At 37.3% G+C, this 25533-nt stretch overlaps 1 protein-coding gene across 7 annotated transcripts in view; it reads right to left on the bottom strand.

The window, feature by feature from the left end:
* Positions 1–377: 377 nt before the first annotated feature.
* CDK17 (cyclin dependent kinase 17) overlaps positions 378–25533 on the bottom strand; it is a 118046-nt gene continuing 92890 nt past the window's right edge. For all 7 annotated transcript variants that reach the window (XM_075749141.1, XM_075749156.1, XM_075749128.1 and 4 more), the window contains 13 exons: positions 19892–20017; positions 15912–15968; positions 14140–14254; positions 13502–13596; positions 12589–12651; positions 8762–8885; positions 7677–7797; positions 7032–7129; positions 6613–6718; positions 5778–5820; positions 4484–4574; positions 4214–4291; positions 378–3778 (listed from right to left, as the gene is read on the bottom strand). In XM_075749141.1, coding sequence (XP_075605256.1) covers positions 3741–3778; positions 4214–4291; positions 4484–4574; positions 5778–5820; positions 6613–6718; positions 7032–7129; positions 7677–7797; positions 8762–8885; positions 12589–12651; positions 13502–13596; positions 14140–14254; positions 15912–15968; positions 19892–20017 — 1155 coding nt within the window. In that variant the 3' untranslated portion in view covers positions 378–3740. The remainder of the gene's footprint in view (positions 3779–4213; positions 4292–4483; positions 4575–5777; positions 5821–6612; positions 6719–7031; positions 7130–7676; positions 7798–8761; positions 8886–12588; positions 12652–13501; positions 13597–14139; positions 14255–15911; positions 15969–19891; positions 20018–25533) is intronic.

Here is a 25533-nt window from a genome sequence, read left to right on the forward strand (position 1 = left end):
CGTTAGTGACCAGACGTCACAGGTCCGTGACCACATGTTGTCACAGACAAGGTAAGTTCTAATTTTTCTTCAGTGTCACTGTGTGCCGTAGCTGTGCATTTCCATACCCTAATTTGTTTGGATTTCTTTCAAGTCTGACCTTAATTCTGGGTATTTCCTGGGTTTATAATATTTAGCTTGGGGATATTTACAACATACCTTTCATATATTTTGTCCTCAATAACTGAATGTGTTCTTAACCTTAATTCCATCTTAAGGTTGCAAAATGGAAACAACGTACCTTTATTACATGGAAAATCTCACGCGCAAACAACAAGCAAGCAGCCCAAAGGATGCTACCTTGCAGTTTTTCAAATGATTTGCAAATACAAAGGATGTCGATTCTTTAATAATCGTTTATTTTAACTTTTATTGCCCAATTCAGGGATACACTCTGGCTACTTAATGCTGTGGTAAAGCAGCACAAAAATAACACACCCGTGTTGAGATGCACGTTCCACTGGCGCATTGCTGAGCAGCTGCTTTGCCCCTTCAACAACCTCCCACTCCCTCTTGCCCCGTAAATCCCCGTCCTCCACCCACCCTCTCTCCCCTCCAGCCGTCACCTGCGTGTCCACGCAACCTCATCACCACCTGCCTCCTTCCTGGCTTCAAGCCCACCTCATTCCTACACGCACCTATGCGCACCTCTTGCCATTCCTGCCCTGGGGTAGATGGGATACGCCGGCTATCTTCTAAAAACAACTACTTCATTAGCAACGACTTGCAGGCCATTTCTCATTAACTCATCACTCATCTTCAAACAAAGGTTGTCATACCAAATCTTGAAAGTCATCCGTTTTTAGCGACTACCTGCTTGGTTTCACGGTCAAAGTCTTCTCCCAAAAAGGTCAACACTCCCTACAGCTCTTGGGACAGTGAAACCAAGTCCGTAGTGCCTGATGCTGTCAGACAGGAGGCCGAACACTGAATTGCACGAAAAGGATGTCAGAGAAATGCCCAGCGACTTCAGACTCACTGACTACTGCCCCAAACAGGCAGCTGCCACAGAACTGTCTCTGCTGATGCAGGAGTTTCAACTATAGACAGAAAAAACCCACCCCGCACTGAAACTGGCTTGATCACAGATGCTGAGTTTCTTAAGAAAGACATTTTTTAAAGCTACCTCCTAACAAAGCAAACTGATTCACTTGCAGGTCCTTAGAAAAATCTCGTTATAAACAGAGTGCTTTAATTTTACGGAAGATCTTTTCATCTGTAACAAAAAAGCTGAATTCCTACTTCAAATGGAAACCTCCTTTAGAAAGAGATCAGCTGCAGCTAACAAAATTTGTTAATGCACTTCACTGTACCAGTTAAACCTTTAAATCCTTTACCCATTAGTGTCACATTATTACTTGCTCTTTTATGACCTATAAAATATTACGGTTCTAGAAATGCTAAATCCCACATTTATCCACAGTGAACATTTACTCTAGATCTTCACTACTTTTGTAAAAAAAAAAAAGATGTTTTCCTCATACTTTTTTCTTCAACACCATCACGCCTACAACGTATTTCCTACAAAGTTAATCAGTATAAAATCTAGATCAGATCCATAGCAACTCTAAAAAAATATATAACAACTATTTTGGGACAAAGGTTTTTCATCAGTGCCAAATGCGCCTCCGACACACACACGTGCATGCAGGTATCAGCGGGAGAGCCACGCGCGTATCGGAGAAACATGTTACGCCCCTAGACCTAGGCAAGACTTCCGACACCGCGGGACATGCAGGACTTACTGGCTAATAATTAGACTACGGACCACGTTTACGGTCAAATCCTGAATGGCCTCAGTCACGGACGAGTCGCGTTACTTTTCACTGCCACTACTTCTGCATTGCATGAATTAACAAGCGGCCAAAGTTAAAACTGACGGCTCCCACAACACAGAGATCTAGCTAAACGTTTCCAACAATGCCCCAAGAACCGCAAGTTCACTTAGTCTGTATTTTTAACAACACAGGGCCTTTGTTATTATAAATTTCAAAACAAAACCAACGAATTCCACATAATATTTATACTTTCAAAAGTACAATATTAATACAGGTCGGTCAGTTAGAAATAACAGCAGTTTGTTAGGTCTACAAGATTTAACGTAAAACCGGTTTACAAATGCTGAAAAGCAGTAGTGGTCCAATAGTCACCATTACATGTGAATTTCTCTCTTCCAGAAAATAAAAAAAAAAACCAACAAAACCAATTCAAATTTACCAGTATCAATGAAATATTAATAAAACACCCCCAAACATGCCACAATCACTATTCACAAATAAAGTTAAAATGAAATATACAAAAATTCACTTAATACTGTTAAATAACAATAAACTACAAGATTTCCTGAACAGAAATGGTAGGACCCCTGAATGTTTTACAGTGAACGTCAGGAAAAATTAAGTTACCTATGACTATTTTCATGATATACCAGCCAAAGATTTACATGACCATTTCAAAATATACCAATAAAGATTTACAGTCTCTTTAAGATGCACTAAACAAATAGGTTCATAAAGGTGAACACAAATGCTTAAAAATACTGTAACCATCACCAAGGGCGTACTTATGATACTCACTGAGATGCATAAGCGTAGTAGTAACATGTTTACTATCTCTGGTAAACAGATAACATCTAAGATCTGAAAAACTCTCTAAGTTCCCGCTGTAAAAGCCCTGTAGTTTAGTGAGTTCTTACCAAGTACAAACTTGCATCTTTCCAGTTGATTTCAAGTGAATAATGCACAAAAGGGAGAGCAACAAAGTGGGAGAAACGTGACATTATTCCCATGTTCTCGTAATTAGTTATCCTGTTCCTCTGTAATGAAGAGATTCTAAATTTCTAAAAGTAAGCCAGGGTCCAACATATATGAATCATCCTTTAACTATTTGTATTTCTAAGTTAAAAACAAGGTAGAAAAGTCATTGCTTCTGCAGGCCCCATATGCACAACAATGTGCAAATATCTTATGCTGGAGTAAGCCTGACAAAGTTTATCATCCAGTCTCCATGCTCTAATTTATCAATAATGAACAGAGGATCTGAGAGCACATAATAGTTACCGTTCACTTGTCTGCATCAACTTTCACACCATGTGCTTTTCAAAAACATAATACGCATTATAATTTTTCAACTATTTCAACGCATACTTCCAACGTTAAATAAGGAATTAAGTGCCATGAACTTAGAGCATTAAAGATGGTTCACCTATAGCCAAGCAAAGCTATGTTTACATTCCAGGAAACACTGCAGTTTAAGAAATACAAAAAAACCCCGCAGCAGTAGAACATTTTATGAAGAGAAACAGATGCATTCACATATTATAAAGCCATTGCAACTTCTTCAGGCATGGAACTGTTGTGTTAACTATACAGACAGTAGTTATTTAGCAGCAATGATTCCGCAATAAATAATGCACTGTGTTTCTCAGTCCTGCACAAAAATTGCAGCTACAGTTACATCAACAGCTGTAACCTACTGGCTCTAGTGGCAGAGGAGACCTTAAAACCAACTGTACAAAAAATTGTCACACTGTGACAACAAATATAAAAACATAATCTGCAGGTTGGAAATAAAAAGACTCCACTGTGAAGAGGACAGTGTAGACAAACTGCGATTCCAAGTCCACCAACAGAGAGCACTGCCTTCAGATCTGAGTCCTGGATTGACAGGATAGGCTTGGGCTCGACTCTGCATCGCCTACTTTAAAAGAGCATGCTCTGCCTTCTGTTCTTCCCGTGTCCTACAACAGAACATGGACCACGGTAAGAAACCAAAGCATTCGCACAACAGAGGATTCAGTTATCATCTACATCTTCTGTCTGGCTGTTTCAAAAGAATATCCCGTCTTTGTGCTTAAACTAATATCAGCATCTTTCTTTTAATTGCACTTACTATCATTTTTTTTATTATTTTTTTCCCCTTTCAACACCCGCACAGGAATGGTTTGAAACTCCAAGATGTTCTCGTAGTAACAGTCCCTCTGCCCATCCCTAGTAAAACTCACCTCCTTCTGTGCACTTAGCTTATATGTCTCGACAGGAATCTGAGCAAACCATTCTTATTATTTGTTTGAGAACACTCACACGGACCAATTTAACAAAGTATTTTTCAGTTCCGAATGCTTCTGGCACAGCATTCCATTTGCAGAGATGAGAAAATCTTAAGCTTTCCATACCTGTCTCAGGGTAAGCGGAATTTCGGAAGCCAGGGTCTTTTTGCAACTGAATCTCTTTTAGACTGAATATTGAAACACCTGGAATGTAACAAAGAAATTAATTCATATCCAAACATAACTAAGCTTTATCGAACAAAGTTCTAGTCTTAATTACACAGTGTAGATTAAAAAAAAAGTTTCCTATTCCAAATTATTTACATCAATATATATCAGACTTCTTTAATAGAATACTATCTTAACAATACTCTGCTAATTTACTACTCCTCTTACTTTCAGGCAAAGTGTGTATTCTTGTTCCAAGACTTCTGAAATATGCATGTTTCATGGCCTCTTCTGCTGAAATTCTCTTCTTCGATTCATACTATTAACATAAAAGGATACAAGTGTGTCGGTTTTCATCAAAAAACTCTTTGCATCAAGTGATTTCATCAAAGACTTGCTCAATATTTCCCACTAACTCACTAGGACAAATTTGTTTTCATTACCTTTATTTCACACATGAAAATCTAACATATGTTATCTAAATCAGTATTATCAACATATAACAAGACTGCTAAAATAGTCAAAATAACTGCTGTGAATGGATGCAAGTCAAAAATATACTTAATCTTTAATTACAGATATAACAATGATTAGATGACAGATTTCTGTCTACGTTATGTTCTAATATTAAATTGCAATGAAATGCTATTACATAAGATCACAAAAGTTTTCTAATTTGATGGACTCTGCTGCAGCGTTCTGCATACAATGGAACTTTAGACTACACGGTCTTCAGTCTACACTCAAATCTCTCCTGCTTGGCGTGTGTGCACATCTGAGCAAAGATGCAGACATTTCAAAAGCTGTATACAAGTAAGAACAAAGTCCAAACAAGGACTGCAAGTACTGGGCTGACACAACGTGTAAACAGATGAAGACCTGATGTAGGATTAAATCATAGGCTGCAAAGCAGAGTAACTGCACTCCACCTTATGTACTAAGAATTGTTAACATTGTGAAGTTACAGTGCTTCTGTGTCTACTTAAAGACTTAAGAGTTGACCTTCTGTCTGGCTTCCCCTCTTCTTGCTTCTGGCTCATTTTTAATACAGATTAAAAGATTAAACCCACATACCACTTCACCTTTTGAATCCAGTTTCCGAGATCAAAGAGTAATATTACACCTTAGTGGCTGCTTCTCTAGTAGTAAGCTAAGTTCATTGCTACAGAAATTCAGTATTTGTATTTAAAAGTTCTGTTTCGATACCGTATTTCACAGGAGATTTAGTTTTTTCAGCGAATTGCTAACATAGAATCAATTCTATTTTCTCAAAAAGTAGTAAGAGAAGAAATCACTTCTGGGAAAAAAAAATAAATTAAACATCAGGTTTTAAATTCTTACAGTACATAGACTTCCCAAAACTGTCATTCTTCCCAAATCTGTCATCCACTACAGTCTCAGCTGCATATTCCACTTTGAGACAGATCTAATAGATACTATGGCTTCTAATACATTTTGTAAATAATGTATTAAAAATCCAAACTTGCAGTTTTATGAAGTAAAGCCACAAAACACATCTTACTTGAAGGAACTTCGCTATCAATTCAATCCCTTCAGTGTCTAGCCTAAAAATAAAAATATTTAAAAAAATTAAAACAGTTATTGAACTATATTTACAAAAGCAAAACTTCCAAGGAACTGATTTCAGTAAGTGATATCAAACCTGAAAGTTAAATTTAAATGCAGAAATGCTTTCACCTAAACAACTTCTCGGCACGTTAACATCTATACATACAAGTACCAATATCTCAGAACAAGACTATTTGAAAAGCACTGGGGACAAATCCTGAGCTTTGGACTGTGATTTACTAGGTTGGCCTGGATCATTTATTTTAGCAAAAAAATTTGGGTTTGGTTTTGTTTTCAAAAGTCCAACAAAACTCATTTACTAGAAGGACACAATATTGGATCTTTTTCTTCAAAGTTGCTAAAAAATGTGGTAGTCTGTTCTAAAAGTTATTTATAATAACTATGCAGACCCTTCAGATTCCTTATGATGGTTTTAGAATGATTTCCAGAGACTGCTCAAGGAAACCTTGCCATTTTATAACAGGGTTCTTAGATGAGAATTCAGGTTATTTAGGAAGTGCTGTGTGAATACTCCTACTATGCAGGCATTATTAATCAGAGTTTATAGTTCTCTAAGTCATTAAGGTGCTGGGGCACCTTGAACGATATTAGACAAAGTAATCATGTAGTACCAGGACTATGCTTTGCACTACTATCTGCCCATAATAACACAGCTGACGTGTAGTATTCCAGCATTCAGTAGCAGACTGTACTTGGAAACATGTTCACATTTACAAATACGCAAAGCCAGAGAGATGCATATTTTCTATTAATAAAACACAAAGTACCTTGGTGCATGGTTGATGAGGGGTTGTGGTTTATACTTAGGAAAGTTGTAGTTTCTAAATTCATCGCTGGAAGAAATGCCCGGCCATGTTTCTTGACATGGGGTTCCTACATTTAAAAAAGAAGCAACAAATTCAACTTAAAAAAATGTAAAGAAACAACTTTGGCATAAATAAGTATTTAATCCTGTAACTTAAACAGCAAAGAAAGAAAAAAAAAATCTATCAATGAGTCTCTGTTGGACAAACTCAGCTGTGCATTCAGCTTAATCATTTTTCATCAAGAGTATACTCATTCACCTTAATTACAATGCAATATAAAATATCATTGCTTATAGATACAGATCTACAGTTCTCGAGAAAAAACTGTTTAGAAGAACAAACACATAGCATTAACATTACTGCTTAAAGTATCCATTTACCCAGAAGTCTGAAAATTAAGTGCAGTTCATCTTCAACCGTTGAACCAGGAAAGAGAGGCCTTCCTGATGCCATTTCAAAAAATATGCATCCAACGCCCCTTTATAAAAACAGAGAAAAAGATAAATCAGAAGCAATCCAACAATTGAAGTTTTCAGCTCTTAAAGACTTCTGTCATTTCTCTTCAATTAAAACAAATTATTAAAGTAGTTGGTAGCCACATGCTGCTATGAAAAATATTGTTTTGAAAGATATGTAGCAACAAAAGAACTGTCAAAGACTAAACAAAACCTATGTCATAGCTATATTAAATCCTCTTCCTTCAGATGTCAAGTTTATCAATTGTATTAAAAGTTCATAGTAAAGTATCACATTATCATGTCATTAGGAGAACATTTGTTTTTTTCCGTAACACTGTGGGCCTAACGTCTGCTTACTCTAAGCAATAAAAAGGTACTCTGCCATTTTCAGAGAGAAATAATAGTATCTTCCCTGACTGCCACTCCTTTCTCTAAAAATCTAACTCAGTTGTAGCCTTCAAAAATTCAAAGGATGAGCACTTGAATCCTTCTATATAATATTAATAAGTTGACATTTTTTCAACTTGAACGAGAATAAAAATTTAAATTAGACAAAGCTATACAAACCACATGTCAATTTGAGTTGAATACTCTGAAGATCCGAGGAGAACATCAGGTGGTCTGTACCATAACGTGACAACTTCATTGGAGTAGGTCTTTGTAGGAACAGACTTCGCCCTGGCCAATCCTTGATATAAAGGCAAATAAAGTCATGTGCAGCTCTTTTTTTTTTTTTCATGAAATCAACAACGATTCTTTAAAAGCTAAATCGACCCTACTGTACTTGCTCAATACCTTCCCTTAATGCTCATTAAAAAGCCCTAATAAATACATTTCTACAACTTGTGATTTGCCTCTTAGTATTTACAGCAATCTCATGATCAGCATTTTTATGCATAGAAGATAGGCAAAGAGATCAAAACCTGCAGCAATGCTATAAATTTGACAAAAACAACAAAGCATTAGATCAATATGACACCTCCCTCCGCAAAAACCCTTCTGCACGATTGCCATTTGAGAATTATGTTGCAAATGGCAGAAGGCAACAAACGAGTAATGAAACGGTGGAAACAGATCAAATCGGTGTTGGATCAGCAGGGGTTTTCCATCCTAAAATTGTCGGTTTGTCAGTAATATCTTCAATAAAATTTAAGTCTATCATGTTAGATACAATCTTCTGAGCAACTTTCATTCACGCACAAGGGGAAAAACCAGTGGTAGCACAACTTTCAAAGGACCTTCCTGACACAGAAGATAACAGGAAACTGTGAATGTCCCACTACTGGAAATCCCAAAGGAACCTGGTGTATCAGTGACGGAGTAACACCTGACAATTTAGCACACAGACAGACACTTCCTCCCTCCTGTCGTGATTACTCTGCTTTAGAGTGATGTGGAGTGTTAGGAAAAGCAACCTGAGCTCCACCTTAAGGATCTGACTAAGTGTTGATTTCAAAGGATGCTGTAAGCCTACTTTCAAACCACAAGTCATGCGACAGTATTACCTACACACCTACTACTTTGATTACTAATATCCTGTAAGAGGCTGACTTTCATTTTCCATCTGAGAACGCAGAAATTCACTACAGACCCGATGTTCTCGTTTTTCCTTTCTAAGAAAATATTAGTTACAGAATAATGCCAGGCCATACCAAAGTCTGCAAGCTTCAGTTCTCCTTTCTCATTAATTAGGAGATTTTGTGGCTTCAGATCTCGATGCAATACCTTTCTTCTATGACAGTATGCCAAACCACGAAGAATCTGGTATAAAAACAGCTACAAAAGAGAACATTTATATAAATTAGACTAAAAATGTTAATCTACAGATTAAAGGACTATAATAGCCCATTTGGGCACTGTTGAGTTAAGTGTCTGTATTGTAAGCAGGACAAAATACTTCTCAAAAAGCAAGTTACTTTTCCATGTGAACACATTCTGAACATCTCAATTATTGTTTACAGATTTAATATCCCTTTATGCTAATGCCCTGCTTTAACACATTACTTTACAACAAAGATTTTAAGAGCAATTTGTTCTGCTTAACTGAAGAGAACCACAGGGCTGTTTATTTTTAAGTAAGCATTTACCAATGCTCTTCCCCCCACACTAATGCCTTTAAAGGTAACTGTCTCTATACTCAAGTTCCCTTCTGCCACAGAATCCCTTCTGAAAATGCAGCTCAGCATCCTTTCCATCCAATTGTGTTAAACTATGTAAAGAACGTTTTGCCATGCTGTTGGAAAAATACACTTGGATTCACAAGCTCATGAAATGTGGAGAAATGAGGAAATGAGGATTACTAAAACAGCCCAACTGCTTCTGGCATTTATATTCATCCCCTCACCTTGACACACACAGGTTTATTTTAGTCCTTTGGAACAGCAAGCCAAGCAAGCAACTTCAGCCATGCATATTAATGCTGCACATATATAGACACAGAAGTAATAAGGGATAAAGAAAGGTTTAACAGAGGGCAGCCAAGCAAGTTGACTGTATGACTGCATTAAGAACTACCATTTTGCAGTTTCTGTATATATAAAGGGTCCGATCTTAAACATGGGGCTCCTGCGTAGCCATTGCTGGCATTTGCCACACAACAGACCTCAGCCAGTATAGACGAACAAATGTACAATGAAAAAATACAGAGCATTACAGAAAGCAACGTTTACCAATGCGACAAATTCAGCATGTAACAGGACTTTTGAGAAGAAACACTAGAATGCCTTTATGTAACCATTTTCTAACACATCAGTTTATTTTTGTACCAGGTGACACCACCAAATTCTTTTTCCTAAACTGGACAAACACACAGCAGGTGTAGCTTACATCTATCTGTTCTCAGTCTGCTTAAGTGGGATTTATCTCTTCTAGAAAAAAAGGAATTGGGATAAATTTCTTTCTTTTCTTTTTTGAAGGGCAGAATGAGAACCAACAAGCTTTGCTCCATCTACTCATGCCCATACTGTTGCAGGGGCAGTCAGTTCCCAAGTAGTATTAACAGGTCTGCTATGGAAATCGATAGCCATCTCCAGTGTGGACTGGGACTGCAAGGATTAGTCAAGAAGGCAAAGCAGATTATTCTACAGAAATTGTGGATCTTCACCACAGCTGGCATGGATCCTTTTGGAAATGCACAGGACTACATATATGGTCCCTTCCAACCCAAACCATTCTGTGGTTCTGTGGTATTAGCTCAAAATTTTGAAACAGTAATACCTGCAGAGATTGCACACATCTTTATATTATACATCTTCATTTTGTTAAAACTCAAAACCCTAAAATTAGCTGAGGAATGTGAGGGGAGCGATGACAGGGAAGTCAATAACGACCCAAACCCCCCCAGTCATTGCAAGGTAAGCACCTGCAGCTACTGCAATTAAGCAGCTGTGCTGGTTTCCCAGTGCCAAACATACTGACCATGGAAATCTGCTCTTAGGGCATAGCTTAAACTACAGGCAAACAAGGAAAAACAGTTCCTCTGCTTAGCTTGGATTACCACAAACAGATTCTGCTTGTTCTCTAACTGCACTTACTACAGGAGTCAACTTTCCACTTACAGCTTTTTTTTATTTCTTTTTTTAAGCTTAAAGCACTACTTACTAACTTGTAGTTAATTAAAAATACAAGCATAATTATGTTTTTTTTGTTGTCTCTCTGAAGTAAATACAAATTAAAGAACTTCCCTTTGTATACTCTCAAAGGAAGCAACAGAGTAGGTTAAGGGCAAATATCTTTCCCTAGAGATACTTACTGTAATGTGACAACAATAAAAGAAAAAGCCATCTAAACCGTAACCAATATCTAGACTGGATCCCATATGCAATTCAACCAAGAACAGATTTTGCAACATGCAACTAAGCCAAACCCAAGGATGACAACTCTACTGGAATGCACACAAAGCACATCACTTCACAGTATTTAGTACATTGTGCTGTCAACCATGTTTGTGCCATGTGTATAAGAATAAAAGTAATTTTCCTACCATGTGTGCACACTCATGGTTTTGTTCTTTAGGATCACAGCTTAATGTTTTTCAAGAGGCACGGAAGAGTTTCTCAAACACATCTACCATACAATTAACATCCCTTATATGAATTATATATGGCTTAATGAAAACGTTTTGAAGGAACAGTCCAGCACAGGCTGCAACACAGCAGGGTCATACCAGTAACCCAGCCTCCTCAGACAACTTCACTCATTTCAAGATAGTATTGTCCTCTGTTTGGAATCTTGTTTATAAAGCCAGAAGTATTAAAGAACATAAAGAATTATTCCAGTTTTCCAAATCAAAACCTGCTTGTTACAAGAGAGGTAACGCTTGAACCTGAGTTAGTTTCAGCAGGCCAGATCGGAAACCAAGGGTTCCTGAAGGTCTGCACCCTGTGGAAGGGACCCACACAGGAACAGTTTGTGAAGAACTGCAGCCTGTGGGAAGGACTCGTGTTGGAGGAGTTGGTGGAGGACTGTCTCCCGTGGGAGGGACCCCACGCTGGAGTAGGGGGAGAGCGTGAGGAGTCCTCCCCCTGAGGAGGAAGGAGAGGCAGAGACAATGTGTAATGAGCTGACTGCAACCCCCATTCCTCATCTCCCTGTGCCGCTGCAGGGGGAGGAGGTAGAGAAATTGGGAGTGAAATTAAGCCTGGGAAGAAGGGTGAGGTGGGGGGAGGGTTTTTTAAGTTTTGGGTTTATTTCTTATTACTTGACTCTGATTTCATTGGTAATAAATTAAATTATTTTTTCCACAAGTCAAGTCTGTTTTACCCATGACAGTAATTGGTGAATGATCTCTCCCTGTCCTGATCTCGACCTACAAGCCTTTTGTTACATTTTCTCTCCTCTGTCCAGTTGAGGAGGGGAGTGATAGAGCAGCTTTGCTGGGCACCTGGCCTCCAGCCTGTGTCAACCCACCACAGTTAAAGAAAATGATTTCCATTTTATTACTAATGGAGAGATGAACATCACTCGTTCTTAAACATGTATTCTTAATTTCTTACTTGTGTGGTAGGCAATGGTATCCAAATCCACATTCATGACTGAAGCTACATTTTCCTCAGTGTGCATATATAAATTTTATTTGAGGATATATCAAACTACAGACTTGACTTAATAAATGAGTGTAAAATAATGGAAGGACAAGAAAAGGTCAAAAGAGTTATGAATGTTTTGTTTGGGGTTTTTTTTAGGAATTTTTTTACTTTAAATATATAATTTCAAAGAAAATTAAAACGTATAAAGTTATATTATCTCCTGTTTTCAGTGCTATAAACTCTTAAAAGCCATCAAAACCAAAAAGAAAGACTCCATCTGATGTCAAATGTAGTTAAGCCATGCCTAAAGGTCAAAAAGGAAGTTAAGTTTCCTAATTTTATTTTATTTTTTTAAAAAAGCCCTAAACCATGTAGCTCTTAATTATTAAGTTCTCTGAAATTCTTAGAGCAGAGAAAGCTGGAAGACACTCACTGTCACTGAAAACACTCACCTTTACGTTGTGCATACTCATGATGTTGCCACAGTCATCCATGTACTGCTTCAGATCCTTGTCCTGTCAAAACACCATCATCATTGTTCAGCAAAATTGTGGACAACAGATTAGGTGACTATTATCTATTATTAGAACGGAAATAATTCATTAGAAAACTGAGTTTTCTGCAAGAGCCGTTCAATGATAAAACACCCAAAAGCCTGAACATGAAGAAAACTCTGGTTTTCCAGAGTATATAAATACCCATGGTTTCCAGCAAGCTGCATCATCTCCGACATTATTTGTTATTGCCTTCTCCTCCACCTTGTGTGTGCCACAATTTAAGAACTGAAATTGCTACATTCACCGTTACATTGCAAGTAAAGAGTTTTTCTTCATCCCTCTTATTATGCTTACATATTCCAGCATATTATACAAAAATATCATTAGTTAAAGCTTCAGTGAGAAAATGAAATGCCTACCATGCAAGACGTGAGCAAGTGAGATACGTAATTGTAGATACTTGCTTGAAAAGGTTGTTACAAAAAGATGGAATGGGTTTATTTTGAAGTATACTTTTTTCCTTAGCTAACTTGTCAGAGTTGCATCATTGTTTGAAAAAAAATTGTTGGAACAATAGCACAACTATCCTTTTTTATAGTTAACAATTTTGGTACAACTAGACAGTTTGCTCAGGTAGATTAACACTAACTGCTATTAATGAAACTGAAATGATCAGAACAGTATTTACTAATTTACAGCAATTTAAGAACTGAATACACTTTTCTCATTTTCAGCTGAATGATTCTAGAAGCAGGAAAAACCATTAACAGTCCCAGTATTTTTAAAAAGAGTACAGAATTTAGTTATGTCTATGTTACTTTGAAACAATAAATTGAATGTAAACGTCACTAGTTGTTTAAGCACTTACCAGATATTCAAAAACAAGAGTCAAAGACTTGTCTGTGTGCACAATATCGTGTAATGTAACAATATTTGCATGCTTCAGATCTTTTAATAATGACACTGCAAGAGAATTGTAAGCATAAAATAAATGCAAAACACATGAGCAGTAAATGCATTTCTAGCAAGCTCATACATATAAGCTATTTTTTTAAAAAATTAAAATGCTATTTTTAAGAACATAATACTCATATAGCATTGTTATACTTGGGTTAAGAAAGGTATTTAATCAAAACACCAAACAGACATTTGACTAACAAACTGTAAATATTTCCTAAATTATACATTTCGGGCAGAAGTAGTCATTTGGTAAAATGCATTCTGAATCCCTGAAAGTTACTCACTAATAATAGTCAAATTCAGCATAAAGTTATCCATTTTATAACACTGCATTTGAAAACACAACCACCCCCCATAAAGTAAATAAATTTGAAACACTAACTCTTAATATGTCTAGACTAAAATTTTCCTCATCAAAACTAATACCAATTGCATTAATCTCCCATGTAACCTATGTATTTCCAAGTACCAACAGTACTTTGGTCAAAAAGAAATCCAGAAGTATCTGAAATTTTAAGGAGTTTAAAAAAAAAAAAAAGTTATTACCTTCCCTTATGGCTGTGCATGGTGCTCCCTCTTCATGTTCCAGGCGGATTTCTTTCAGGGCTACCAAGTTCTCCGTCAATTTACTTCTCCCCTTATAAACTGTTGCATAAGTACCCTACAAAATGTAAAAAGAAGAAAAACTCTTAAAAGTTGTTGCTTCATTGAAAAATCAGTTAAAAAAAGAAAACAAACTTCTATCTGAGGTTCTAATAGATTTCATTTTGGATATGAATAGTTTTTACATTGTATTCTTTTGATATAGATAAAATGACAAAAATATTTTGTAAGCAGAGGTCTGAACATGCAAAAGACACAAGGGACATGTATGCTTAACAACTCTGAAAATGACAGAGGAAGCTATACACCATATAGCTACCAAAGATGTCAGATCAGGTAGCATTAAGTTCACCAAGATCACTGGTGGGATCATTTACCCTCTTGAAAGTCTCTATTTGATTAAAACTAGCTCAGGTATCTCTACACTACGCTGCAGTTATGTTTCTGAAGGCTGCAGACATACTCTTCCATCACTTTTACGAAAACACCTAACTCCTTTTGATAGCTTCTTGCCTTCCTTACATATTTTACATGAGATTTTTTTTTTTCCCTTTTTGAGAGGTGAAGGAGGAGTTGTCAAAGTTTCATTTTGGTTGACATCATGAACAGTGAATATTATGAAGCTTATCTTTCCCAATTATTTTTTTTTTGTTAGACAAAAAGAGATTCAAAACTCTTAAGGTATGTTACATAAGGACAAGAAACCCTCACAGAACAGCACGCAGGTACAACTAATCCCAGCAACCGCAAAGAGGAAGCAACAAAGTTACAGAAAGTGCCCTAGGTTACAGTACATACCCTGTGTTGTCCGCTATACTTTGTAAACCAGACAACCTACACCTGCAACTACGACTTGATAGCTACTAGACTGACATTCCTCCAAAGATATGCAATGTTACGTCATGTTTAGTGACACATCTAGCAAGTACTAGAGGCAGAACAAAAACCAAATGCATTTGGAAATCAAAACGCTGCCAATGGAGGACTAGCTGCAACATTCACAACGGAGATGCAGACCAGCCCTGCCTCTTTCTGCAACGTTCAGCGCGTCCCATCCTGGTGCTCCTCGTCCGTTTTTGATCCCATCGGCCAACCTCAATCAAACTGGACAGGACTGATACTTGGCCCCTCCTGAATTCTCCCATTTCTCTGGAAGTCAGGGGCTGAGCAGAGGTAGAAAGCTGTATGGCTGCCCTCCCAGATGGAAAGGCAAACTCTGTGTCATGTACTTCACTTGGCAGCACTCGGCTGGTTGTCCAGCTCAGGCATGCAGGCTTCTCCACCAGAACATGCCCAGCTACTGCCTGCTCCCCGCACGCCCTGGCTTCTTGCCCAGCCTGAGCGCTCCCTAACACCTAACGCACAGCAGGACCACACCAGACTTAACTCTGGCGATAATAAAACTAGTTACTTTGTCTATCTGCACCGAAATCCAGCCTAGGTAAGAAGGTCACAGATCATTCATTAATGGAATTTTGCCCTTCCCCAGCTCAGTGATAACTTTCCTGCCTTTTTTTTTTCCTGCTTATTATAAAAGAATAGAACATTTGTGTGGTTGTGACATTGTTACATGTTGAGTATGTTTGGTTTAGTGAAAAGATAAATTCAATGGGTATTTCGAGGGACACGGAGATTTTCAGTTAACATTTATGTAAAATTTTACACAAGACATTGTCATCAAAGCAGTAATCATTTTACAAGAAAGCTATACATACCTCTCCAAGCTTTTCTAACTTGATATAGGTTTCCATTTTTCCAAATCCAATTTCTGACTGCAATGAAAAGAAATGGAAAATTGATCACTAAAACTGATCACTTTATTTACACATCATTTAAATATTTGTTTCAGAAAAATACCTGATAGTACTTGACCAAACACCTCACAATTCCACTATTTTAAAAACAATTTAGCATATTATGATACAAATGCATCCCAGCATCCAAGCCTAATGCTTAGGCTGTTGGCCAGTCTACTGTGTATCCTGGAAGGACTATGTACTGAGTTACACTCAGACCGAAACCCCACTTTACCCTACCTCCTACTTAAGTCTACTCCACTGTTCTGATCTGATTACTACTAATGAGGTGGTTATAGCTTAAAGCACAGATGTAATCTCAAACTATTCCATCCTTTCTCTTGCTCAGCATAACCATATGCCGCTGCTCCTTTCAAAGTAACTTTACTCATTTGCTATGTTCAAGATGTCAGCTCCAGGTCTCCTCTCCCATTCTGACCTCTCAATGCTTTTCAGTCTAAAATTCTTCAAGTAAAATCCCTAAACATCAATCATTCCTCCACAAGCTTCAGCTTTGTCGCAGCAACTTGTGTTTCATGGCTCATAACGTCAAGTCTTTGCATATTTGACTTGGATTTATTCATCTCTCTTCTCATCACCAACTCAGCTCTGCAATGCAAGCCAGGAGGGTTTGCCTGCCTATATAACACCTTTTTCTGAAGACTGTATGATCATTACACCTTTCCTGTTGAAATCCACTGCTACTCTTACATTTAATCCATGAAAATAACTGTAAGAGGTAACAGTAAGACCATTGCCAGTTACACCAAAGCTTTATGTTGTTCTGACAGTGTAAAGAATGCTGAAAGTAGACATGTAAACCAGGTAAATTTTTAAAACAATTTACAAAGTGCATATAACCTGTACCCTGTCAAAACCCCAAATCCATAGGCTTCATGAGGTTTTGTTTTACTGACAACTGAACATACACTAAGACAAAAAAAGCCAGGTTTTCTCCTTAGCATCACCTCCCACTTCCACTTCCAAACATAGATCTCCACTTGCTATTTCATTCTAAGGAACAACACTTTGACCCCAGACTGGCTTCAACACCTACTTCCACAAGTCAGAGTATGTTGATTTGCTCCTAAAATCCGATGGATATTAAAGTTGTTTAACATAAATAGTGCTGACTCTATTAAGATTTGATAACAATATAATATGAAGGTATGCTAAGAAAAATTGGATTAATACTTAATTTTCAGAACACATGCATGAAAATACATCTGAAGTAACTGTAAGATCTTGTCTGTAAACATATTTGACATATCTAAGAAAAAATGGGCACATAATTATGTTAACGTAGTATTAAGAATAATTCTGCTTTACTAAATTAGTGTTAGAATTGAAATATTTTAAAACTGCATAAGGGTACTTTAGCATCAAGCATATTTAGGAGCTTGTTGAAGTCAAGCTGTTTATCCCAAAATACAAAGTTGATATTTGATAACACTTACAACTCCAACGAGATTTTAAACATACCACTGATATGGCACAATGTTAGTAAAATAAATATTATGTTTCCAAAGTGCATTTTGACCTACTTAAACAAACATATCTTGAAGTGATTATTAGATGGTATTAGAATTAAAAAGATAGGCTGCTTACTTTACATAGCCATTGGCCTTGTTATTGCCAGACAGTCTAGAATATAACTTGAAAGTCTGATCTCTAAGAAACCTCGATGTTGTTCATCAAGACTAATAAACTGAGAATCAATAAACTGTTCATCAAGACTAATAAACTGAAAATCTTCTTTAGACAATAAAATCATACAGTATTTCCTGCATACAGAGGACAGATATTCTTCAAGACCTGTCTTTTAATGTGTTTAATTTTTTAATCACATTTTAGTTGCCTACCACTCATAAGAAAAACTAATTTTTAGATTCCTCAAACTAAGATCGATTTCATTTTTCCTTCAAAATTATTTCTGAACAATTTTTTTTTCCTGCAATACACATCTGTCCATCCTGACTTACACAAATGCTGATGCATTTATTTACAGTCTATCCTAATGGCTGGTGCATAAGAGTTACACCGATGCTACTGCACATGCATGTATGCGTATAAACAAAATGCAATTACCAGCAAAGCTAATTTTTTTCATCGTATTTCAAAGAAATATACCAGACCTAAAGTATAACAAGTCCTCACTTGATACTTTTTATAGCTCTTTTCCTTTGACTTGTACTAAGCCTTGAAGAGACATGCCTTTGAAGCTGGGCACAATATTCACATATTGCAATTAACAGTCTGCTAGCAAGCTTTCAATGACAATCTCAGAATAATGAGCCCTTGAATTTCTTTTTTTTTTAAAGGTTAGTTTGAAATCATGAAAGGACAATGCAGCAAATGCATGCCTGCATACCACAAGCACTGCTGGCAGGTTTCATTTTGGACTTCTAAGCCCTGAAAGCATTTTTAAATGGTAAAACAACACAACCTTGTGACAGGAAAACGATTCCATACACACACCATATTCATTAGAGGGCACTGTTTTTCTGTCTGTTTTCTAAGACGTAACAAGGAGTGAACTTCAACTGCTCTAAGGGCTCCACGTTAAATGAACAAGGGAATTTACAGGAAACTCCTCCCAGCCCTCAAATACTATATTCCACTGAAAAGGTTCTACTGAAAAGGTACTTAACCAGTGTCTGAAAAGAGAAAGTTTGAGGAAGTCTATTCCTCAGTTCAATGCCACATCAGTAATTAAGTGGTTAATGAGCTACGAAATTCTGACACAAATATTTAAGCTTCCTACATTATTATTACTTCCAGTACTTTGACTCAATTTTTTCTTCTTTTAATATTGTTCTTGTACAAGGCGACATGCAAATCAAAGCTTTAGTCTGACACACTAAATCATATTTTTTCACGGGAAAAATATATGACAAAATTCAACCATGGCTTTGTTACAGACATTATTAATTCAAAAATAATAAAATATATTTCACAGTTAATAAAACTAATTCACTATATATACTTTCATATTTATTTTTCAGCAAATAAGCCATTAAATCAAGAAAAGAAAGAACTAGGCCGATTTATAAACCTATCCAGTTTTTCTCTGCCAAGAATTTCTCACCAATGAATGTGGTCAGGAAGTTAATAACGGTCAAGTAACTCTTTAGGACCTTGATTAACATTAAGAAAACTGATAGATCAAATTATGACTGAACTGTAACAACTTTTGTTAAAATTAGACAAATTTTTTTTTTTTTTTACTATTTCACCGATGTGCCTATTTTATGAGTGTCCAGGATTTCTAGCATTTATACTCTAATTACAGTATAGGAATCCTCATTCTGCCATCTCCAGGGAAAGACTTATTTTTTAAAAAAACCCCAATAATCTAAAAAGGTATATGTGAATTTATTCATTCATATTCTTAGGAATCCACATATGCTTTTAAAAAAAGTAATTAAAAAACCCCTCTCAACAGCAATTTTGAGAAAGAAAATTTGTTATCAAATACAAAAAGAAGAGCGAGGAGGACCTGCCGTCATATTATGCTGCTTTAGGACCTTCCTACTATATTACACGAGAGCCCCAGCCTTGACCTACGACGATGTGGCCTATTTGCTCAAACAGATCATCCCAGCTCTAAAAACCAAAAAAGATTTAACTATGCACTTTGGGAGTCGAGTTGGCTGCTGATTTCAATGGGTCAAGACCTTCACTGAGAAACGATAGGGCCAATTTTGCAGAAGAGAAGTTTTTGAAAGGAAGGGTGAAATTGTTCAATGGATTTTGACAAGTGCACACTAAAGTTCAGGACATAAAAGCCAAGGTGTAAAAGTGAAGTTGAATCATGCCTATGGTATACAGACATCTGCATCAAACGGCACCTGAAGAACCGAGAGGTTGGTTTAGCAAAGCGGATGCATTACACTTACTAGTGATGCTCTACGAGAACGTCGACTCATTGGCTGATCAAATGGTGGGCTGTTAATCTGCAGCTTTTCAAGATAGCCATCAGGTATCCTGATGTCAGCAGGCAGGGACAAACGCTTGTTCAAATCCTGCAGTAAATAATGTTAAAAAGAGAAGGGTGAAGTATAATTCAGAATTTCCTGAAAAATCTTTTAACACCTGTAGTGTTACTGTTACTCCAGTGTTGCCATTTCAAATGGAAATATTTATACAAATGAAAAATAAGTAGTTTCACAGAAATGCTTTTTAAAAACATTCTCTTCTAGTAATACTTCAAATCAGTTAGATAACAGGCTCAAAAATTCAGTGCTTTACAAACTCATTACTTTAACAGGAGGAATGAAACATTAAAATGTAATTAATTACACTGTGGATAAACGTACTGAATTTACGTGAATACTTATGCATACCTGGAATACCAGAAACTGAGAAATCTGAGACTGGTAAATATATTTGGGTTTATATAATATTTACATCAGAATAACAAGAGACCTCCACAATTCAAAGTGCATCATTCTCCACTCACTTTCTCTGACTAATAAAAGTTATAAACTTGCTTCAACTTCCCTTTTCCAGTCTTACAAAACAGTATCACTGTGTTGTTGAGCCAAACTATTACAAATGTTAATACATTTTCCATTTTCAAGCTCTTTAGTATACGATTTTTAGAAAACCAAACTGTCATTATATAAATCCAGTTTCCCTACATCAGATTCTGTTTTTCACTAGTAAATTTTTCCAACAATGACAGGTATAATTTCTAAGACAAGAGGGAAACAAAATTACTTCACTGTTCAAAAAAGGGTTTTTTTGGGGTGGCTGCACATTCTCATTGATTTTTTATTTTTAGTTTGACTTTAATCTCAAACATGCCAGAAAATGAAATACCAAATATTCTCTTAAGGTGGCCAGTCACCACTAGAGAGACACAAGGGCAACACAGCCAGACTCACAAAAAATGGAAAGTAATTTCCAGAACAGCAGGAATTATTTTTCAGTAAAAGTAGTTTATCCAAGTAAAGGAAAATCAACGCTCAGCATCAAACTACACAATCCACCCCTATGGATTCTATCCTGAAGTTAAGAGGAGATTTCTGGAACCACCAGTTTTCACACTTTTCTCCAGCAGAAGAGGGAATCTCCAGATTTCTGCTGGTGGATCTCAGATTTGATACTGACCTGACGGCAGTAAGCTCTTCTTGACGTTACTCCGTTCTGTCTTACCTATCACATCCAGCTTTGAGTTCTGGGCATCCCAAGCTAACCTAAAGGCTGGCAGCTACAGCCCCACTCGGTCCCCCTCAGGCTTGGCCATGTGTTTCTTTGCAGCAGCTTTGAACTATTTCAGCATGCTAAATCATCGAGAAACTATCTCAGGCGAAATGCATAGCTTCCTGCCAGCTTTGTGCTCCAAACAGGTTCAGTGGAAGGTCAGACAAGCTCACAGCCTGAACACAGGGCAAGAGAGGCAGCAGGGCAAGCCCGGGAAGTCGACAGCTAAATTGGTTCAGGCTGCCAAAGAACTGGATCATCAGACTTTTCAAGACTTGCGGATCTTAGTGGACAACTTGCTAAACTCTCAGGGTTGATAATGTATTTGAACTGGGTATATGCATGATTTGTACATATGCCTAGAGCAACAGCTAAGCAAAAAAAAACCAAAAAAAAATTTATTGCAATTTGGCAATTAGTTGAATTTCAGGACTGAAGTGCTAACATATATTCCCCCAGATGATTGCTCTACATATGCTATTTGCTACAGCCACTGGATAAAGAAATTTTTGGAGAGATGCCAACTAAGCTATAACTTCTGGCAGCTGACGCTCCTGCTTTCCTTTTGCTCCTCACATCTCCTTAGGTACAGAGCACCAAGTCTGTTAGCATCTACTTTGCTGCCCAACACCAGCTTCTTTGCATAACTGGAAAAATCAGCGTCTGTATTTCTTATTTTGTACAGAATTTTTACACTGTTTTTAAACAAAAGGAGTACTGTTCACAGAATGGCAGCTTTGACCAGTGTTTTGAAATTAAACTGAAAAACAAAAGGATGCCTCAGTTTTGGCAGCTTCTGATTTCTTTACTAATTTTCCACTTTGGTATTTCAAATTTTTCAAAACATTGGCAATTTTAAAACTGCCTGTGTAGTTTTTGGGAGAGTGGAGGAACTAATTAATTACAATAGGAGCTAGCAGTAATCCCTAGAGTAAAACACTTTCCACTAAAGAACTTTCCTTCTTTTTGACAGGCTCTGCTAATGCCATTTTTGTAATGGGCAACTAAAATTCAGTGAAGCTAGAGTCATCTGAAAAGAGAAATGCCTCTCCCCTACTGAAGAGGACTTCAGATTATTACAAATAAATTAATGAATAAATTCACCCTATAAGTTATTGCATTCTTCAGAAAATTCAGGTAGTCCATCAAAACAGATGAGCACAAAGGAAAGAGCTCCATGTTGCCTTAAAGAAAGCAGCTTTGTCATCTCACTGCGGTGGGAAACCATGGAACTGCTGGAACAGGACAGGGATGGCAGGGAAAGGACGAGCATCAGTCTCTACTCCACCTTCCCACTGTAATCCCAGATTAACAGCGGGGTAATATTCTGATTTTCTTTCTCCCATTGCTCAAGAACATAAAATAAAGCAGAAATTTGACAAATTCCAAGACAGCAGCAAAGAACACTGAGCTGAGTTTTGCAGTAAAACTTCCCAAACACAGTAGATAGCTATTTTGCCACAGGGTATATATGATAATGATACTTTCTCCTACTCCTACCAATTAACTCCATGGCACAGAAACCTGCTGTAGTGCTTTCTTCTTACTGTCCTACAGTGCTTGTTTAAAAGTAAGTATTTTAACAGAGTCTGTTTATAGGGATAAATCATGGACCACAACCCAAAGGCCTCATGAAATACTGAGTTGATTGTACCCCAGAGCTTTCCATCTGTATGTTCTCTCCTCCCACAGTACTCATCCTTGGGACAGTCAAAGTGGTGCTTCACACCTAGCTCCACAGCCTCCAAGAAGCATTTCCACACAAAGCTGATGGGTATGTAGGAAGAAAGAAGTAAAGGCAGCCTTTAAGCTGTGATGGCAATTTGAAAACTATGCCATTAACTGTGCACAGCACCTGCCATCAATAAACACACACCTTTTCAAATATACAGGAAGGGAAACAAGTCTAAGATGCTTTACAGTTACTAAGAATTCATTTCTTGGAGTCCACCATAAAAACCGGAGATAACGATATTTTAGGCACCAGAAAATATTATAATGGGAGCAAGTTGTAATTCTATTACAGATTTCCCCTTCCTGCATTCTCAAAAGCTTTGCCTATGCCACTTCTGCAACAGGCAATTGTAACCCCCCCCCCCGCCCCTCCATGACTGACTTCAGAGATCTGTATCACATCCTCAGTTCTAAACTGAGCTTAAGCTGTAAACTTACATTTGGTGCTCCACAGTGCGTGTGTTTGAAAGCAAATACTTACTGATGTGAAGGCCAAAATCTATTCCAGGTTTGGGAAAAAACCCACAAACAATAGTCTACTTCAAGTATACAACAACCACCCTCACCCCGCCCCCCTCGCCAATGTCTGTCTTTAAAAAAAAAAACAAACGACAATGAACCTGAGGGGAAAAGTAGACAGAAAATTTTTTCAGAATTGTAATATCTGTTTTAGTATAATTTCTCTAGTTACATTTGTAATCTAATGGACAATACATGACAGTAATCACTCTTCCCCCCCCCAAGTGTATAGTGCTGGAAGCCTAAATTTTTGTCATGTTGTAAATAAAATCAAAACACTACCCATTCTCCTTAACTTTTTAGTGCTGAGGAAAGTTTCTTTTCTGAGAATAAAACATAATGATTTCATGGGAACTACAGCAGGTACTTTAAAAATTATTCCTCCTGACAACCTACACTACTACTCTACTTGCAATACTCACGCATATTTGGCTATGTTGAAATGTCAACCAAGCCAAGACTTCTTTTTTAAAACTATATATTAAAATTGTTACCTCCCAGTCAGAAGCCTTTTATGACATCAATATTTGAAAGATCATATATAAGGTTACATACATAAAGTCTCCTATATAAAGTCTTCTTTGTATTATAATTATCCTTTACCTAACTGCCTAAAATAGGCAAAATTAAAGAAAGTCATTTAGATTGCAAACTCAAATACCTGAAAGACAGAAATTATGTTTTGTTTCCCTGTACCATCTTAATTCCTCCCAGTTTTTGCAATAATTGAAGCAACCACCTCTTGGGAAAAGAAAGCAATCATAATTAAATGCTATACAGCAACATGAAAGGGGATTCATTTGATGTTCATGAGAGAAATAAGCACGATGCCTCCTAGTGGCTAAATAGAAAAACTGGAAACTAAAATGGCATTAGTTTGATACAGTTGAAAAACCCAGATAATTTAACTGAGATTACGTCAAAAAGAAAAGCAAGAACTCTCCCATACACCAACCAATTTTGAGCCTTGAGTGTTCAAGACCAGGCAGTCTGCTGATGCTCAGGCAACCTCTTCGGCTGACGGCAGCAGGAGACTTTTTCCCCCCACTGTGGGCTGACCCTGGGGAACAGCTGAGCTCACACCCAGCTGAGCACTCACTCCCTGCTCCCATGGGATGCAGAGAAGACGGAAGGATGATGAGGAGACTTGCAGGTGGAGGTAATGACAGTTTAATAGGGAAAGCAAAAGCTGTGTGCCCAAGTAGAGTGGAAAAAGGAACTGATTCACTGCTTCCCGGAAAGCCAGGCCTCAGCACGCCCGACAGTGGCTCAGGGAATGGAAGACAAATGCCATAGCCACAAACGTCCCCCCTTCCTCCTCCTCCTCCTAAGCTTTAGTCACCAAGCGCCACGTCAGATGGTACAGAATAGTCCCTTGGCCAGTTTGGGTTGGTTGTTGAGCCTGGGGGAACCTGCTCTCCTGAACCCCACGGCTTGCTGCTGTTTTGGCATGACGCCAGGCTGGAGTACAAGCAACAATAGGAAACAGGGATTTTTACGAATTTCTAATTCTCTTAAACCTCTGTGGAATTTCATGAAACAATGAAAAAGACACATTTGGGACAGAGGACTTTGTCCACACTCACTTCAGTTACCAACTGAATCTAATGACATGTGAGCAGTTCTCAGAAAAAAGGAAAAAAACAAAACCCAAAACCTTAACCAAGGAAAACGACTAAACCCAAGAAACCTTTTATAATGGAAATTATTAGCAGGCTGTTAAAAATGCAGGTGGTTACAAGATCCTGCTACAATGCTGTTTAAAGAAGTAATAAGGAGGCATGTAAAATTAATGGCAGGACTTATTATTGTCCTGATGCTCTTTAATTTCTGACACTTAAGATTTTGAGCTTGTCAACACTATGGGGTTAAATGTCAATTTTTAACACTAATTAATTTTGCATCCCTTTATGAATCTTTTGAATTTTTATTTCATTTTTAAAGGTAGTAAATTACAGTAACTCCCTATGTTATCTTATGTATCCTTTTTTAAACATAACAGGTGTGTAAGTGGTGTACACAGACCCTCAACTATGCAGAAGGAATCTGGGTGCATTCCTTTGTAACTCTAACAAGCAAA

The sequence above is a fragment of the Balearica regulorum genome, chromosome 1 (genome assembly GCF_011004875.1).
Source record: "Balearica regulorum gibbericeps isolate bBalReg1 chromosome 1, bBalReg1.pri, whole genome shotgun sequence".
Classification (NCBI taxonomy): Eukaryota; Metazoa; Chordata; class Aves; order Gruiformes; family Gruidae; genus Balearica; species Balearica regulorum.